Genomic DNA, 18,813 nt, shown 5'->3' with positions numbered 1-18,813 from the left:
GCAACAAGAAGCAACACCTTGAAGCTTAAATCAATAACTGGATGTTGTTTTGTAGATATTTATCTCTGCAGTTAGTGGTAGGGAAAGCGAGAAGTAAACCTGCATGTCCCCTCTAAGAGGGCTACAGTATAATGGTCAATATGAGTTCCCCAGCTTAAGAGCGAAGCATCAGTAATGATAGTTGCCTCGGGTGTAGCAGGTATCAGGAAAGGGATCACCACTCAAACTTTCTGTGGTTTTGTCCACCAGACAAGAGAGGGTAGAACCTTAGTCAGAATTGTTATTTTAGCAGTGATGCTGACTTTTTTTAGTGGGCATATGGCGCGAAGCCAGGTTTTCAGGCAATGGAGATGGAGCCTGACAAAGGGCGGCATGTGTGTGCATAGGGACATGTGGCTAAGGAGGGAAAGGCAAGTTCTGACTGAAGTCCAAGGGAACAGGGAACTAAGAGGCCATGAATCCCAATGACACAAAACATTTTATTCCCCATGCCCCCGTCCACCCCAAAATACTACAAATTGAAGTACCAGGAAAGGTACAAAAACCTCTCAGATTTGAGACAGAAAACTGCAGTACAGCTAAAGCATTCAAACACAGCAGCCATAAGTCCTTTAACAGTCAGAAGGAAATCTAGAGGTAATAGCATGTGCTGTGTCTCTACTGCAGAGATGGCACTCAAAAACAGGGCAAAACCCAGAAGTCTAGAGTTTTGCAGTAGGAACACAGACTCCACAGTGGAACAGAGATTTCAGCATGTACCTTTGAAGAAAGGATCTGTATGAAGATTTGTATTTAATTCCAATTAACAGATTGTGGGTTACAAAAATGAGAAAAAACTTACAGTATTTGATGAGGGATGTATGCCTATCTGTCTCCATATCAACAGTATTTATCTAGAATATTGCAGAGTATAAATAGGGTCAAATTATCAGCTGCTTTAAATAGGCATAACTCCATTAAGGTCAATGGGGCTACACTAATTTATAGAAGCTGATAATGCCTACCACAGTACCTCAATACTTTGAACATTTAGTATTTTCCTTTCGAAAATTTTAATAAAATCAGAAGTAAATTATACAAGTGGACTCTTCCATGTAATCTAATTCCATTAAACAATGTAGTACAGGTTATCTTTCACATGAGAAAAATCACACCATATGAATTTAGCCTAGAATAAAGAAATGATGCGTTCTTTTTAAATACTAAGTCATTCATGAAGCTATTCTACTACCTGGTCATATTCCAGTGCTCCTGGATACAGCGGCCACCCAAGGAACAGCTCTGCAATCACACACCCCAGCGACCACATGTCTATGGCTTCACAAAATGGCAACCCCAGTATAATCTCTGGTGCTCTGCAAATTAAATAAATAGTCATTACATTTTTGCCTTTAAAAAATTAAAAATACAAGTAGGTAAAAAGTTTATCATTTGAAAATGTGCTATTTATATCTTTAAAAGTAAAACCTTAGGGTTTTGTTTTTTCTTTTCAAGATAATCCACATTAGAATATTACAGTTGCACTGAAGAGAGAATTTTTCCATGCAAGACCTATATGTTATGCTTAGGTTATTATATGCCTGCATTTTCTACTCTGTACTACTGAGTCTTAACTTGCTGTGACTCTTTTCACAGTCTAAAAACTTCATTAAATGTGAAGGCAATCACAGAATTGTTTTAGAAATTATTACTCCTGAATGATTTAATACTTGAACATTTCTATTTTTCCTCCAACATCCCCCCACCCCCAATCCAAACTTCCTACAGCTGTAAGTACTGTATTCTAGGACATAAGCTTGACATAAATATTTTCTCCATAAAATATCCCCTCTGGCAATACACATTTAGCCCTTGTATACTACAAAAATGCATTAAAATCAATTTAGTTACACAGCTGCAAACCTCTAATGCAGACACACTTTATCTTGATCACCTTAACCTTGCTTGCACCCACTTAACTTGATCAATTTTTATACCAATTTAGTTAAACCAATACACTTTTCTAGTGTAGATCAGGTCTTCTTTGTTACCTAATACAAATGTATGCATGTAGACAACTACTGCAACCATGGAATCAGGGTTGACAACCCTTCAGGACTGTCCTGGAGTTTCCAGGAATTAAAAGATTAATCTTTAAATAAAGATTGTCATGTGATGAAACCTCCAGGTACATGTCCAACCAAAACTGGCAACTCTACACAGAATGTAGAAAAAATAGTTGTAATAAAGCTGCAAATGTTATGGGGCTATCAACATTTATCTTGCAGCACTTTAACCTGTTTCATTTTTTTAAAAGTCAGTTCATCCAAGTTATAAGAGGAAGTGAAAGTATATTTACACACAAACACACAAAAAGAACCCAGAGACAGCAAATATGATAAATGATTACACCCCAACATGGTCTAAATTAAAAAGAGCCAAAGATTTTAAAATTAAAATCCACAAAATATTTAATGAGAGCATTCAACATAATATTAAAGTAAAAGTAAAAAATGCTTTTCAGCAAATTAGTAACAATGTTTTTGGAAATAAAGTTAACTATTAGTAATACGCTAAATACCCGGTTACCTGTTTATCTAGTACGTAATGCTAACTTATTTTGCTTTTCTTTTTTTAATTTGCAGGTTGCTTTAACATTAAAAAAACCAACAGAATCCGCACACAAAACCCGCCCAAAGTGCTTATGCTAGAATTTCTCCCTCTCCCCACAACTATAAAAGATTTTTTTTCAAGTCATTATAAGGAGAACAATAACCTTCATTTAGATAACTGAACACTTTCCCTTATTTAAAAAAAGAGGTGGTTCCACATTCATGATCTGCAGCAGGACTTTCAAATTTAACAAGGGGGTAGTCCTGAGGTCAGGGAGGTGTCTCACTGCATCACTCAATAATAGAATTACATAGCTAAAAACTGCATACACATCAGCTGAATGGGAGGGAGGAATCAAAATTACAAAAGCAACCTTAAATTCAGAATTTCCTAACTTTTGAGCATTCAGCTTTGCACCCTAGCCAACATTGTATTAGTAGTTCTTCATGTGTAACAACATATGTATTGTCTGAAATAAAATACATATCAAATAAGTAAAAACACTTTAAATATGTTAAATACGTTTAACAGCTATTTCTATGGTCAACACTGAGGAATTTAAATAAGCCATTAGCATCCATCAAGTAAACAATTATAAAAGTTGTCATATTTGCACAATAGATAAAGTGGCTCTGTTTCTTTAAACCCTGGTCTATTCTGAGGAGAAAGAAAGGTAAATACATCAAAAGTCATTCTATCAGAACTTGAAAGACATGAAAGTTTCCTGAGAGTGGACCTTCTGCAGAAGTTAAGTTTTCATTTAAAAAAAAAAAAATCTAGCACTTACTGTTACACAGAAAACCTAATAAATGGAAATTGACACTCTGTTACCTTGCTGAATCTACTGAGAGCCAGCCTTTCACAACAGAGATTTGGACTGTCTGAGGCCCAAATCCTGATGTCATTGTGTAACCCTGGTAGTTGGCGGCTAGGATCGAACTGGGGACCTACTTAGTGCATGAGCCTGTACCACGTGAGCTAAAAGCCAACTGGCTGTTAGCTAAGACTGTAGAGTAGACTCATTAAACTCTCTCTAAGTGGTCTGGGTGCCACTAGATGGGAGAAAATACGACATCCAGAAGATGTGTGGGTTACAATTGCACACCTTGAGTGGCAGCCTGTGTGCTAAGGATTCCCTCTGAAAACAGAAAGGAAAAGAATCTTTCCCCTCAGGTTATTCTGTGGTTACACAGTCACTAGTTTGTCTTTACATTCAAGAGTCAGGGCATGGATAGCCTCTGCCCTTTTTGTGTACCCATTCATTCCATGAGGGGCAAGTGGAAATGCATAGCAGATTCTGCAGAGAGCTGAATCCACCAGCTCAGGCGCTAAATCCCTGCTGCGCATTTGCTTAAAGCCTTCCAATTCTATGGGGTACACATTCCCTGGAAAGATTCCCCAAATTCAGTCCCAACCTTGAACAATGGAACTATACTCCTAAGAGGGCCTCTGTGGCTACATAATTACAGAATGAGGTTTTCTAAATCTTTTACCATTTTTGTTACTCTCCTTTGGACTCCAAGTTGTTGATTTCTTTCTTAAAGTTTGGCACCTAGAACTGGACACAGTACTCCAGGTGATGTCTCACCAGAGTGCAGTATAACAGGGCAATTACCTCCTGTGCTTACATATGTCACTCCTGTTAATACACCCCAGGATGATGTTAGCCTTTTTTGCCATTTATGATCCATTATAAGCCCCAGATCCATTTCACCAGTACTACCACCTAACCGGTTATCCCTATTTTGTAGCTGTGCATTTGATTTTTCCTTCCTAAATGTAGCTCTTTGCATTTGTCTTTATTGAATTTCACCTTGTTGATTTCAGATTAATTCTTCAATTTGTCAAAGTCATTTTGAACTCTACTCCTATCCTCCAAAGAGCTTGCAACCATTCCTACCTGGGTGTCATCTGCAAATTTCCACTCCAAGTTTTTAATGAAAATACTGAATACTACCAGACCCAGGAAACAGCCATCTGATTCCGCTAGATACATTCTACCAGTTTGACAGCGATTGATAACTATTTTTTGAGTATAGTCTTTCAACCAATTATGCATCCATCTTACAGTAATTTAATTTAGATCACATTTCCCTAGTTTGATTAAAAGGATATCACGTGGGAGTGAAAAGCTTTACTGAAATCAAGATATATCGCATCTACAACTTCTCCCATATCCACTAGGCCAGTAACTTCACCAAAGATAGAAATTAGATTAGTTTGGTATAATTTATTCTTGACAAGCTCGATTTTTGCTATTACTTATCACCTCTTATCCTCTAGGTACTTACAAATTGATAGTTTAATAATTTGTTCCAGTATTTTCCCAGGGATTCAAGTTAGGTTGAATTGTCTATAGTTCTCCAGGTCCTTTTTGTTCCCCTTCTTAAAGATAGATACTATATTTGCCCTTCTCTAGTCCTCTGGGACCTCTCCCATCTTCCAGAAGTGCTTCAAAATTACTTAGATATATTCAAACTGGCAGGGTCAATAAGGAACTATAACTTATCTAAATATACTTTAACCTGTTCTTTCCTTATTATGGTTTGTGTCCCTTCCCCCTTGCTGTGAGTATTAATTTTTTTTTAACCAGTCACAATTAACCTCTTAGTGAAGACCAAAGCAAAACAAGTATTAAACACCTCAGTCTCCTCGGTATCATCCATTGTTAGCTCTTCTTCCCCATTAAGTAGTGACCAGCAGACTCCTTTCTCTTTCCTTTGCTCCTAATGTATTTAAAGCACCTCTTCAGATTACCTTTTACACTCCCTGCTAGGTGTAACTCATTTTGTGCCTAGGCCTTTCGGATATTGTTCCTACAAGCTTGTGCTATTCTTTTGTACTCATTCTTTTTGATTTTCAGGTAATAGAAGAGCTCCTTATGCAGCCATATTGGACTCTTATTAGTCTTCCTACCCCTTCTTTCCATTGGGATAATTTGTTATTCAGCTCTCCTGAACTCCTTTATCCCTTAGATTTTCATCCCCACACCACCTTACCTACAGTTCTCTGAATTTGCTGTAGTGCTTTTTTGAATTCCACTGACCTTATTCTGCTATTCTTACTCCTTCCTTTCCTTAGAACACATAATCTATCATTTCAAGATCACTTTCACGCAAATTGTCTTCAACCTTCAGATTCACAGCCAATTCCTTCCTGTCAGTCAGAATCAAGTCTAAAATGGTTGTCTCGCTGGGTAATTCCTCCACATTCTAAAAGAAAAAGTTGTTCCCAATACATTGCAAGAATTTATTGCAAATGTTTTTTGCCATGATACTTTTCCAACAAATGTCTGGGTGGTTAAAATTCCCCCATTACTACCAAGTCTTTTGTTTTGTATATTATTTATTCTAAAAATGTCTCACGTCTCCTGATGATTTAGTGATCTAACAGACCCTCCCACGACGCCAACCCTGCCTTTTCCCATTTTATTGTCACCCAAAGACTTTCAAACTGGTCTGCCTTCCACCTCCTTCTGGACCTCAGAACAACTGTATATATTCTTGATTGACAATGCAACACCTCTTCCCTTTTTCCCTGCCTGTCCTTCCTGAACAAACTATGACCCCCTCTACATCATTAGATTTACTCATCAAGTCTCAGTGATGCCAGTTAAGACAATTTAGCTTACATTCCAGTACTTCCAGTTTTTTTTCTTTTCATCCTCCTACTTCTTGCATTTGTAAACATCTCAGATGCTGAGAAGATTTCCCCATTGATTTCCTTCTTGCTGCTTCTATGACCCTACTGTAATTTTCCATCCCCCACTCCACCCCTCCCACACCACTCTCTCAAGGTTGCCTTTTTGTTATACCTTCCTGTGAGTTTTTGTCACTTGCCTCCCTGGAACCTAGTTTAAAGCCCTCCTCACTAAATTGGCAAGTCAGTGTCCAAAGATGCTCTTCCTCTTCTTGGTCAAATGAATCCCATCTCTTCTCAGAATAGCATCCTGTGGTCAAGGAAACCAAAGCCCTCCTGTTGACAATATGCAGAGCAATGCATTCATCTTCAGGATGTGTTCCTCTGCCTGGCCCCTTAATGTTTATCCTCCCGACTGAGAGTACTTGCTACAAAAGAATAGTTAACTACCTCCATTCATCTCAATGGTTTTAATTTTCGCCGCAAACCCTATGCACACTTTCAGCACTGGCTTATCCTGTAGGATAAGCTTCTGCTTATTGGCCTACTGGATTATTTCTCAAAGGCTGTCTTCTACTGCTTTAAAGATTTGACCATGCTGAATGTCTAGAGATGCAACATATGGAATTTTTTTCTGTAATACATTAGGTTATGACATTGCAATAAACATTGATGGTTTTGGCAGCTGAGTAATAAATTAAAAATACCTACATGCCACAAGACTAGAAATAGTGATAGAAATGTCTACATCCCCAAATGGTGGATGGACAACACCCCATGTATTGCTGTTTATCTCTATTAAAATATTATTGTATTATATCAGGTTACAAATCTGAACTGCCATAATGACTACAGAGCTTATGAACATAGTGAATTTAACAAATGCATCTGTTGAAACTATATTAAAATATGATTTATTTAATCTTTCATAGTATCTTCACTAAAATAGCCACCAGTCAGTCAGTCTGTAGGCCCTTCCTCTGAGGATAAGTACAGGAAGAGAGAGGAGAGGTGCTGAGGTACAGCAGAGAAAGGGAGCTCACACTAAGGTCCCAAATGTACCAATCTGTGAGTTTTTCCAACAGGTACAAACTACTTTTATACTATATATAAAAATGCTAATAAACCACAGAGTGGGCATAACCAAACAGAAAAAAGGAATCTAAAATCCTTCACTTGTCAGCATCTGTTACTAGAAGAATAGGAAATAAACAGGTTCCCAAAATGGGCTGCCTGACAGGCTAGCAGGGTACCAAAGCAAAAACAAATCTCCAAACAGCTGAAGGCCAGGAAGATGAACATAGTCAGCTGTTATGCCACAATACTTTAAAATCTGTCTCACTAAAATAAATAAATTTTAAAACATCAGCTTCCTCCATGTCTGCCTAAAAACTGTCTCCTAAAATGACTTGACTGTCACATGCTCAGTATGTTGCTAGGAAGACAAAAATGGTGGTAGAAAAAATATTTTTAATTGAGCTATTTTCTCTGTGTTGATTTTAAATAGCTCCAGTACTTTTGAAAGGAACAAATGTCTGTTAACACAATTATACTCTGAGGCACACAATTTTCATTATTATCCATTTAAAAAATCAGTTTGATCTAAAACTGGCTTCACTCTTTAAAATGACAAAAATAAAGTGCTCTAAAATGGTTTAAAGAGTTCCATAGTTTCATTTTTCAAACTGTAAACTAGATGTGATATAAAAAAATTCCTATGAAGAGCAAAATCCTGCACTTACCAATTATTTGTGGAAACTTGGTTAGGAGATAAAAGGTGCCAGCTGTCCTAGCACCATTAGTTCAAAGAAGAATGATTCATGCAAAAGAGGGGAGAGGAGACACATAATAGGGACCATGCCTTTAGTACTCCTGAGACAAACAAGACAAATTATCATTAACTAGAGGTCTTGAAGATCATAATCTGAATTTGGACTTCAAAATTTTATGTTTATATGTATATAAATGTGTGTATATATCTACATATACACTTACAAGTTAATGCACATACTAAAACTGAACTGTATACACAAGTAATAACTCTAGAGGAATTACTAATGTTATAAAAAATTCTGCCTGAGTCATGAACAGTTGGTCATAGTGGTTTTTTTTTCACTTCAATAAATAATTGAGTACAGATTAAGGGACAGATTCTGATTAACACTTAAGGCACCTTTCACTGCCAGAGACAGTCTCTTTTGTCCACTCTATGTTATTGTTTCCCCATGCCTTAGAATATTTAGAATTCCAAGTATTTTAATCAGCTAAATATAATCACTACCTTTCAGATCAGTGAAAACCTGCTAAGCAAATACTTCCTAATACATTTATATCTTAGGACCAAGAAATTACCATCCACCTACAGAAGGTAAAATTCAGTAACAAAGATACATACTCCTGTGCAAAGCACAGTTAGTTGGTTACCTCTCTGCACTCTGTTCTTCAATATAAGCTCTTGGACACAGGGGAATATTAGGCTTCTTACTAGAGTGCTATATCCTGACACCCATCCTTGATATTGGCCATTGCTAGATGTATAGAAAATTGTGAGCTTCCTATTCACTCTTCCCTTTTCTCTCCCCAAATGCTGGAAAGAAGAAACAGTACATCTTCACTATAATGATCCTGGCTGCCCTCTATCAAAATGGTATGATGTGGAGGTGGGAGAGCGGAGGAGGGCATTTTTTGCCTAAAATGAAAGGATGAAGACACCTATAAGCAAGACTAGAGTATGACACTTATGAGGAAAACTCAAATACAACACCAACTACCTTCCAATTTAGTAGTGAATTTTCATGATAGCTTATATTTTATTGGTAACTCAGCTATTCTATTCCCACTTCATTCTTAAGCACTTTCCAAATTCTTATATGAATACCATCCACTCCTGATGATTTTCTGCAATTTGAAATTATTGATCATGTGTTCCAGTATTTACTCTTTGAACATTTTGACCTGTGATAATGCCTGATCTTTGCAAAGTCTAGCTCTGTACCTACTACTGTACTCTGGTTAAGACATGCAAAAAGTTATTTAACTTATTTACATTGTCCTTATCCTCTTCGATTGCTCCTATCATAAGTCCAGGCCCTCAGCCATACCTCAGTTTCCCCTCCTGATTATATAAATCGGTCCCAAGTCAGACTTTACCTTCATCAATCCCTTGTTTAGGGGGTGCCTTTATTTATTAATAACCAATAAACTAACAAAGAAATAATCCCAGAATTCAGTTTCCTCCTCACTAAAGTCGTCGTCTTTTTCTTCTCACTACTGCCAATAAATTGCTAGGAGCACTTCTTGCTTTCCATACTCAGTTGCTCTGTCCCCATCCATGATAGAGTTCAGTCTCTTGTTCTGCTATTCTTCCTTGGAGAAGGTCTTAGTTACTTGCTCCCTCTCCAGTGTCTCTCTCTCTTTGCCAGCACACTCTTCATCTTTCTACTCTCTTCCCAAGAGCCAGATTCAAACCATAAGCCTCAGTAGCTCCCCACAGTCTCCCTTTCCCAGGGATTCTGACAGTTCTCTTAGATGTGACAGTAAGAGCCCTAAGCCATTATTCAGGGCCTGTCCCCACAGAAACCTACTCCACCTCCTGTGGGGTTCTCCAGCCTGCAAGAGCTGCAGGGCTTCTCTAGAGAGAGTTTCCTCCTCCCCTGGGCAACTTCCTCTTTATACTGTTCTCCCAATCTCCTCCTAGCTCAGCTGTTCCATTTCTAATTGGCTAAAGGATAGCCAGTTGGAGCACCTCATTGCTCCCAGGTACTCCCCACAAGGTCATCACGGGCCAGTTAGGCCCTGATACTTAGTGAAGGGCCACTGGCCCATTACAGCTCCTTTTATTCCTTAAGTGCCTCCTCCTTCTAATTAACTTAAATATCATCTTGTTTGTTTGATTTTGTATTTCTGACTAGTTGCTTTTTTAAGTCCCCTCTTAACTCTGCAAATTCCCATTGTTGTTGGGGGTTTATACTTTTTTGTGAGCTGTGCACATCTTTCCCTGCTGAATCAAAGGAACTTGTGTAAACACATCCAATTTGATTTCAGAACCAAAACCACCCGCAAAGATTTCTGATTGGAAGCCTGTTTTGGGCTGTATTTACAATTGCAACAAGAACATACAGCTTGTCAAAGAGCAGCCACTAGAAGCTGGCTAATGATCACTAGAGACACTCAAATTACTCCAAAGACAGGGCTCTTTCCCTGGGTGGATTAGAGGGTGAAGAATAAAAGGCGGCCGGGATTCAAAGGACTCTGAGCTGCCAGCAACGGCGGGGAGGCCTGAGCCCTTTAAATCTCAGCCATGGCCAGAATTCAAAAGGCTCTGGGCCCCGCACTTCCTAAAGCCGGCCCTGCCAGCCACGGATGTGATTCAAAGACTCTGAACTGCCCGCAGCCGTGGAGAGCCCAGAGCCCTTTAAATCTCAGCCCCGGTCAGGATTCATAGGGCTCTGGGCTGCCCCCAGTGGCGGGGAGCACAGAGCCCTTTAAATCCCAGCCGCCAGGGCTGGCTTTAAGCCAATTCAACCAATTCCCCTGAATTGGGCCCCACCCCTAAGAGGGCCCCATGCCCAAGCCCCACTACCGGGGTGGCCCAGCTTCCCCAGGGGTCAATTTAAAAGGCCTGGGGCTCCCAGCAGGGGCTGGAGCCCCAGGCCTTTTAAATTGCTACCAGAGCACCACTGCTGGAGCCCTGGGGTAGGGCTGTGGGGCTCTGGCGGCTATTTAAAAAGTCCGGGGCTTCCGTCGCTTCTACCGCCCCAGTCCTTTAAATAGCCGCCGAAGCCACATCGCTTCCCCGGGGCTCCCTCAGCTATTTACAGGGCTGGGGCAGTGGAAGCAGGGGAGCCCCAGGCCCTTTAAATAGCCCCTGAGCCCCAGGCTGCTACTGTTGCTACCCTGGTGGGGGAGGGAGGAGGAGGGGGCACTCACCAAACAGGATGGGCTGTACCCCCTGTACCTGCACCAGCTGCCCACAGCCAACCCCTGCTGCACCCGCTGCCCGCACCAGCCCCGCACCCTCTGCCCTGCCTGCACCAGTTACTGTCTGCAGCCAGCCCTGCATCCGCTGCCCGCAGCCAGCCCCACACCCCCTGCCTGGACCACACCAGCCCGTCTCCAGCCAGCCCCGCACCTCCTGCCTTGCCTCCTGTCCTGCGCCAGCCAGGTCCTGCACCCCCTGCCCTGTCTCCAGCCAGTCCTGCACCCCCTGCCCTGTCTCCAGCCAGTCCTGCACCCCCTGCCCTGTCTCCAGCCAGCCCCTGCCGCACCGCCTACCCTGCCCGCACCAGCCCTGCTCCCCCTGCCTTGTGTCCAGCCAACTCCTGCCGCACCCCCTTGCCTGAAGCCAGCCAGTCCCGCACTCCTTTGTCTCCAGCCCTGCCAACCCATGCTGCACCCCTCCTGTGGCCCTGCCTGAAGCCAGCCAGCCCACCCCACACCCCGTCTCCAGCCTGTCCCACACCCCTTGCCCAGCCTGCAGCCAGACCCTACCTCCAGCCACCTCCCCACCCCCCAACCTCCAGCCAGCCCCATGTCCACTGGTGCCCTGCAGTTCCCAGGGAAGTAACCCTGCACACCTGCTTCAATGAGGTGGGCAGGGAGCAGCTGGGACCCACACATGTGCACCCTAGCACACCCTCAGGGAGTGGCGGAGCTCATTTCTAGTTCAGACCATCTTTTTAAAAAAGAACTTTAGGTAGGGTTAACATACATCTGTATTTTCCCAGACATGTCAGGCTTTTTGGTTCTTAAATTGCCATCCGGGAGGAAAATACGGACATATGGTAACCCTATTGGTACAAAAAATACATACTGTGGCAGAACTTCTTATAGGGAACTGGTTGCTAAGAAATGAAAAGCTTTTTTTTACATTTTTTTTTCAGTCATCCCTGCCGAGGCCCTACCGAAAATGTTCGAATTGGGCCCCGCACTTCCTAAAGCCGGCCCTGCCAGCTGTGGATGGGATTCAAAGGCTCTGGGCTGCCGGCAGCCGTGGGGAACCCTGAGCCCTTTAAATCTCAGCCACGGCCAGGAGTCAAAGGGCTCTAGGCTGCTCGCAGAGATTCCCGGCCGTGGCTGAGATTTAAAGGGCTCAGGGATCCCCGCCGCCACGGGCGGCCCAGAGCCCTTTGAATCCCAGCCGTGGCTCCAGCGGATGGGCTGGGGCTGGGATTTAAAGGGACCGGGCTTCCCTCAGCGGCAGGAGCTTTGGGCCCTTTAAATCCCTGCCCCAGCCCCACAAAGCTCTGGGTTCCTCCAGCCGCCGGAGCCCCAGGCCCTTTAATTTGACCCTGAAGGCTCCCAGCCACCTCTTCAGCTGGGAGCCCCTGGTTGATTTAAAATTAAGGTCACCTCCAACCTTCCTTTTTGGCCCACAGCTGTTTTGGTGGGGCAGCGCAGGGGAAGGAGGGTTTGTTTCTGCAGGGCTGGGCAGTGCTGGGGTGGGGTTTTTCCACGGGGCCGGGAAGTCCTGGGGGGAGGGGTGTTTCAGTGGGGCCGGCGGGTTTCGGCCCTCAGCTGTTTTCTTTGGAGTAATGTGGCCCTCGTTGCTTTACAAGTTGTGCAGGCCTGACCTACATCATGCATCCTCTCATATCTTTGTTTATCCACCCTTTATTACAGTTTTATATTTTCAGTTTCTTTGTTACTTTTTAAATAAAGCTGTTCAGGATAGACTGTCCATCTTCAGTATTTTAGTGAGCCCTTAGATTGCAAACACTATTTTCTTAGCACAAGTAGGTTACCATAGGTTTCCATGATAAAGTTTCCGGGGGAAATAAAACCTGCAATCATAATGTGAAAATTGTTCTCTCATGTGGATGTACTGTGTGTTAATCCATATGGCATTGTGTTTATCTGCCTGAAGAACCCTCACAAGATTCTAACCATGATTTCCAGCACAAAGCTGGAGGACTGCTGCCCAGAAGGTGGCACCCTTCCCAGAAATAAGCAAATGTGAAGTCTGTGATAGGCACTGCATTATGTTCTACCTGCCACAGTTTGTTCAACAGACATCATTTGAGGGATTTAGACTTTTTAAAATATTTTTTATGTTTGCTTAGATAAATTCCTGATCCTCTTAATATATTTTAGATATTTAAATTTATGACATTAGATTTAATTTTGGATATTGTGACAAAGTTCCTCCTCTACCTTGGTGGGTCCTGCACTTATTTGCTCACCTCAGTGATCTTCCCCACAGTCTGGATCAACTCCTCCTGTGTCTGATCAGGAGTTGGGACATTTGGGGGGAATCCAGGCCTGCCCTCTACTCCGTGTTCCAGCCCAGGGCATTGTGGATTGCAGCTGTCTATAGTGCCTCTTGTAACAGCTGCATGACTGCTACAACTCCCTGGGCTACTTCCCCATGGCCTCCTCCAAACACCTTCTTTATCCTCACCACAGGACCTTCCTCCTGGTGTCTGATAACGCTTGTACTCCTTAGTCCTCCAGCAGCACACCCTCTCACTCTCAGCTCCTTGTGCCTCTTGCTTCCAGCTCCTCACACGCACTTCCTCTCCTCTGGCTCCTCCTTCCCTGACCGTAGTGAGCTCCTTTTTAAACCCAGGTGTCCTGATTAGCCTGCCTTAATTGGCTGCAGTGTTCTAATCAGCCTGTCTTAATTGGTTCTAGTAGGTTCCTGATTACTCTAGTGCAGCCCCTACTCTAGTCAATCAGGGAACAGAAAACTACTCATCCAGTGACCAGTATATTTGCCCTCTACCAGACTCCTTTACCCCACTGGTTTGGGTCTGTCACAATATACATTTAGATATACATTTACTTGGAATTTCCAAAAGCATTTAATCAAACTAAGATTTCACAGGGTAAAATGTAAAACTATGGCTCAAAAAATGGTTAAGAGATTAAAAACAGCAGCAATAAAGTGATCCGTATTCAACACAGAACACATTCCAACTGATCTGAAAAGGAGTGAACTGCATGGTGGCAAAGTCTATATATAGATGATGCAAAATCTTTGAAGTCTAAAGAGGACTATGAGGAATTTAAGAACGACCTAACAAAGCTAGGCTATTTAGCAACATGATAGCAGGCTACACACTGTAGATAAATGCACAATAATGCATACTGCAAGAAATAATTTGGATTACTCATACACACTTATGGTTTCTAAATAAACTAACTTCCCAAGGAAAAAACCTAGACGTCTTTGTGGACACTTCAATAAAAGTATCTGCTCAAAAAAGCAGAAAGAATTTAAAATGCAAACAAGATATTAGCATGTATTAAGAAAAAGATAAGAATAAAACTGAAATTATTATGCTTTACATAGAAACTGGTGGTATTCCCTCACCTTGAACAGAGTGCTCACTTTGAATTCTGTGTTCAGTTTTGGTGACCCCATCTGAAAAAGGATACAGCAAATAGGAAAGGCCCAGAGAAGGATAATAAAATATATGAAAGGCTTAGAAATATTTCAACATGAGAAGAAATGTTATTAGGACTATTTAGTTTAAAGAGAACAGGAATGACTGGTAACATTTTAGAATCATATAAATTAATAAAAGCTAGCAAGAAGGTCAATCAGGTGCTTCTATTGCTCTCCTTTGATGATACAAGACCAAGAGAATATCCTTTGAAATTAAGGCAAACTTAAAACTGATAAAAGCCGATGATTTTCTAACCCAAAACATTATTATCCTCTGGAATCCACTGTCACTATTTGAAGCAAATAGGTTAGTAGGATTAAAAAAATATTAGAGATGTATATGGATGAAAATATCCACAGTTCTTCTAGGTAGGATAAAAATTAATACAATCAAATTCATAACCATGAACAATTCAGATAAGTAACCCTAAACTACCTGGGTTTAAGAAAAAACTTCCATAATAGGCATATTACAAAATTTTCCATTATGGGGGATTTATAGATCCTTTAAAGAATTTGGTATTGGCTCTTGCGGGAGAAAAGATACCAAAGTATGTGAACCATTGGCCTGACACAGTATGTACCTCCTTTTTTCCTATAGCATAGATTCATAGACTCTAGGACTGGAAGGGACCGCGAGAGGTCATTGAGTCCAGTCCCCTGCCCTCATGGCAGGATCAAATACTGTCTAGACTATTCCTGATAGACATTTATCTAACCTACTCTTAAATATCTCCAGAGATGGAGATTCCACAACCTCCCGAGGCAATTTATTCAAATTTACATTGTTACACATTAAGACAGGCTATTCAAGCACACCTCCTCTTTGCTCCAAGCTAAAAATACATTATTTCAATTTTTCTTTCATGTTAGAGATAGTCGTTTAGCTTCCTTCTGCCATTTTGTTTGATCAAGAGCTATTTAAGTAATACCCAAAATATTGTGTCTTAAACAGCACATTTCAGTGAACATGAAAAATCATGGTATTTCTGCAACTGAGTAAATATTTCTTTTTCAGAAAGTCTGGCCGATTAGTTGCCTCTTGCTTTTAAAAGTGTATTTGGGCATTGGTATCCAAACTAATGCCACATATTCCCTTCGCGTTTGCTCTTTGAAATGTAACACTATGAAAAGCCAGACAGCTAACCCAGTTTTTCCTGGTCATAGTGGAGAGGACTATTAAATTGATCCTACAGAGTCATTACAACTAACTACTTACACATCCTGGGTTTCTTGTAAGGTGAACAATAACAGATCAATGCGAGTAATAACTTTACATTAAAAATGACGAAACATTGTCTTGTATGTAGTTTGTCATTTTAAAATCAAATACTAATATAAAGTAAGAGATTTTGGTCTAAAAGCAAATCGGTTTCAAGGTCCTAAGCTCAAGGAAAATCAATATAGTGGGCAAGGGCATGTGTGTGAGGTTTCAGTAAGGAATCTGAGTCACTGCTCTACAATTTAGGGCTATATACACCCTATAGCCCAATCATTAGAAGGAACTGAAATTCAGTGGATCTCTGCTTGAGGGAGCACGAAAAGAGGAGTGCACATCATCATTCCCTCCGTGCAGGTGCACGGAGAGGTGCAAGATTCTTAGGTGGAGCAGAATGGTGAGGAAGGGAAGATGGGAAGGGCAGGCATCATATCCCCAGGAAATCCACAGGACATGTAGGGGTAAGTTAATACTGTGATATTGTCTGAAATCTTGTACACAATGCATTTTCATCTGGTTCATCTGTCATTTTAGGACAAAATGACTTTTTCATTAAACTTGATGATGCTAAAAGGTTAGAACAAACTGTTATTCATCACAATTCTCAGTTTTCATATACTCTCACAATATTATGTCAGTAGCTGCCACTTTGCCAACTTTGAATCCTGACCCAGATCTGACCGAAAAAGAAATAAATGTTACTGATATAACAAAATATAATGAGGTAATCATCCAAAATCTGGATCATTGAGAGAAGCGGTATCTGCAATAAATACATTTTAAAAGCTGGGCTCAATTGTACAACTACACAAAGTGCAAAATTCTGATTTGGAAATCAAAATAGATTATTAGAGTACTGCAATGGCTGGTTTGGGTAAGGAAAACAAAGTAAAGAACGAAGATCATCCCCATTCCAAGGTTACCAGAACTCACTCATAGTATTGGCTGGGAGGAATTCACATGGAAATGGCTACTGGAATCCAAATCTATAATTATCCTGCTACTGTTAAGAGAATTACTGAGGACCAGAAATCTCTATTTACAGTTTTGCTTGCCTGTACCTCAGTTTGTAACAGAAAATGAATTGAGCATGACAAGACGTGTTGGAGATATAATTTTAAATGACTTCTGTGAGATTTCTTCCTAATTACTCACCATACCTGGTGAAAAGACAGACCTTTTATTGATAGCACAAAGTGTCTACATTTTGGGTTTTGATTATGCTTTTACTGATCTCAGCAAAGGTGTAACTTATCAGGGGATTTATTTATATGTTGACTACCCTGAGGATGCAGTTTTGGAAGGCATCAAAGCAGGCAATGACATGGAAACTTAACAGGTAAATGCTGATGTGGCAAATTAATGAAGGAAATAGCATGCATAATAAACAAGACTAGTCAAATAGTCTATTCCCCAAAGAACTTTTGTAACTTGTCACTGAAAAAAAAAATGAGTTCTTATATTTGAATACTGTTATCATATTCTAAATTTTGGCTCTGAATATTCAAAATGTAAAGAAAGGTTACTTACAAGTAACTGTTCTTATAGATTCACAATTGTGGGATATGGCAAACTGTAAAACTATCTTGAAAAGCCATGTCTCTTTTGGGGGAGCATAAGACATCACGTGCATCGGCAACATCATCGCCTATTAAAGAGAGTGCATCTCCCTTCCCCAAACAGCCTCAGTTATTCTCCGTAACTGCAGAGTTCCACGGCTACATAGAACTCTGAGGTAAAGCAGAAGGTGGGCAGGCAACGTGAATGCACAGAGGCGACTCTTGATGAATGGAAGTTAGTGGTAAGTAATCTCTGGGAGATCAGCAACAAATTACCTGCTGGTCTTTTACAGGTAAAAAGAGCATCCTCTAAGTTATGAAGAAGAGTTTCTTCTGGATAGGAATAAGGGCTGAGGAAGAATACAGGCAGGAAAATACACTGAGATGTGGAAACGGAAGACTTCTTTAGGCGCAATGCTGGGATAGAGCCTCATGGTGGCTTTGTTTTTGTTGTTCACAGCAGAAGGTGCAGTTGCAGGAGTGCTCATGCTCCCTCTAAACTGTGTGGCCCGACAACTGCCCAGCAAGCTATCAAGTGACGCACACTTCAGGTGTCCCTCTGCGTACTGCCATGGTGCTCCTGCCTTCTTCCTTGGAGCTGCTCCTGGGAGCCTCCTGCTTGTTATGCAAAGCAGGGGAAAGGGGGGAAATCACTGATGTCAGTGTGTCCCACTCTCCCCACCCTTGTACCGCATCTCTGCAGTGCTGGGGGGGGGGGCACAACAGGGCTCAGGAGTGGGACGAGGGAGCTTGCTGGTGGCTGCTGCTTCTGCGTCTGCTTTGAGTGCTGATCTACTTTAAAGGGCAAAGTACAGCAGCAAATCATAGGGCTGAAAAAAAACAGTAACGCTCAAGATTTTATTGAGGCTCCACCATTTGGCCTGCATTTTGCCATCATCTGAAATTCTGTACTTAAATTAAAAACAATCCCTGAGTTTCTATCTTTTTCCATTGTGAATATAGAATCATAACATTGTAAACTGATGTGTAAGCAGTAGAATGACAGTAACCTCCATAGAACTGCCTGTGGTGGAGAGAGAGAGCTGGGTCCTCTGTAGAAGAAGAATTAAAAAAGAGCCCCTTTCAGTGAGTACTGGGGTCTGGGAGATATGTTCTCCCACCCTGGATCCATGTTGCCTGGGACTAGGGCAATGGCCTGACCTCTCTATCGGTGTGCAGCTCCAGGTCAGAGTTGTCAGCCAGGACTCCACACTTCGGGCATAGGAATACTTCAAATTTTAGTTCCATGACTATAACTCAGAATGGGAAGAAGCCGCTCCACTTCTCCCAGAATTCAAGGGGATGATGAATATACACACTTCTTCCTTAATATCTTTCTGGTGTGCCCATGTATACACACTGGGGCTTCAAAGAAAAGCACCATATAGCATGAGAGTTAGCAGTATTGATTACCT

General features: G+C 41.4%; 1 protein-coding gene across 5 annotated transcripts in view; it reads right to left on the bottom strand.

Moving 5' to 3' along the window:
• The window catches only part of HIPK3 (homeodomain interacting protein kinase 3), a 139,755-nt gene that overhangs the window by 35,911 nt on the left and 85,031 nt on the right, over nt 1–18,813 (bottom strand). For all 5 annotated transcript variants that reach the window (XM_030560292.1, XM_030560290.1, XM_030560294.1 and 2 more), the window contains exon 3: nt 1,232–1,355. In XM_030560292.1, the coding sequence (XP_030416152.1) occupies nt 1,232–1,355 (124 nt within the window). The remainder of the gene's footprint in view (nt 1–1,231; nt 1,356–18,813) is intronic.

This window comes from Gopherus evgoodei, chromosome 4 (assembly GCF_007399415.2).
Source record: "Gopherus evgoodei ecotype Sinaloan lineage chromosome 4, rGopEvg1_v1.p, whole genome shotgun sequence".
Taxonomy (NCBI): Eukaryota; Metazoa; Chordata; order Testudines; family Testudinidae; genus Gopherus; species Gopherus evgoodei.
Note: the sequence above shows the minus strand (reverse complement) of the source record. Positions and strands in the feature narration are given on the sequence as shown.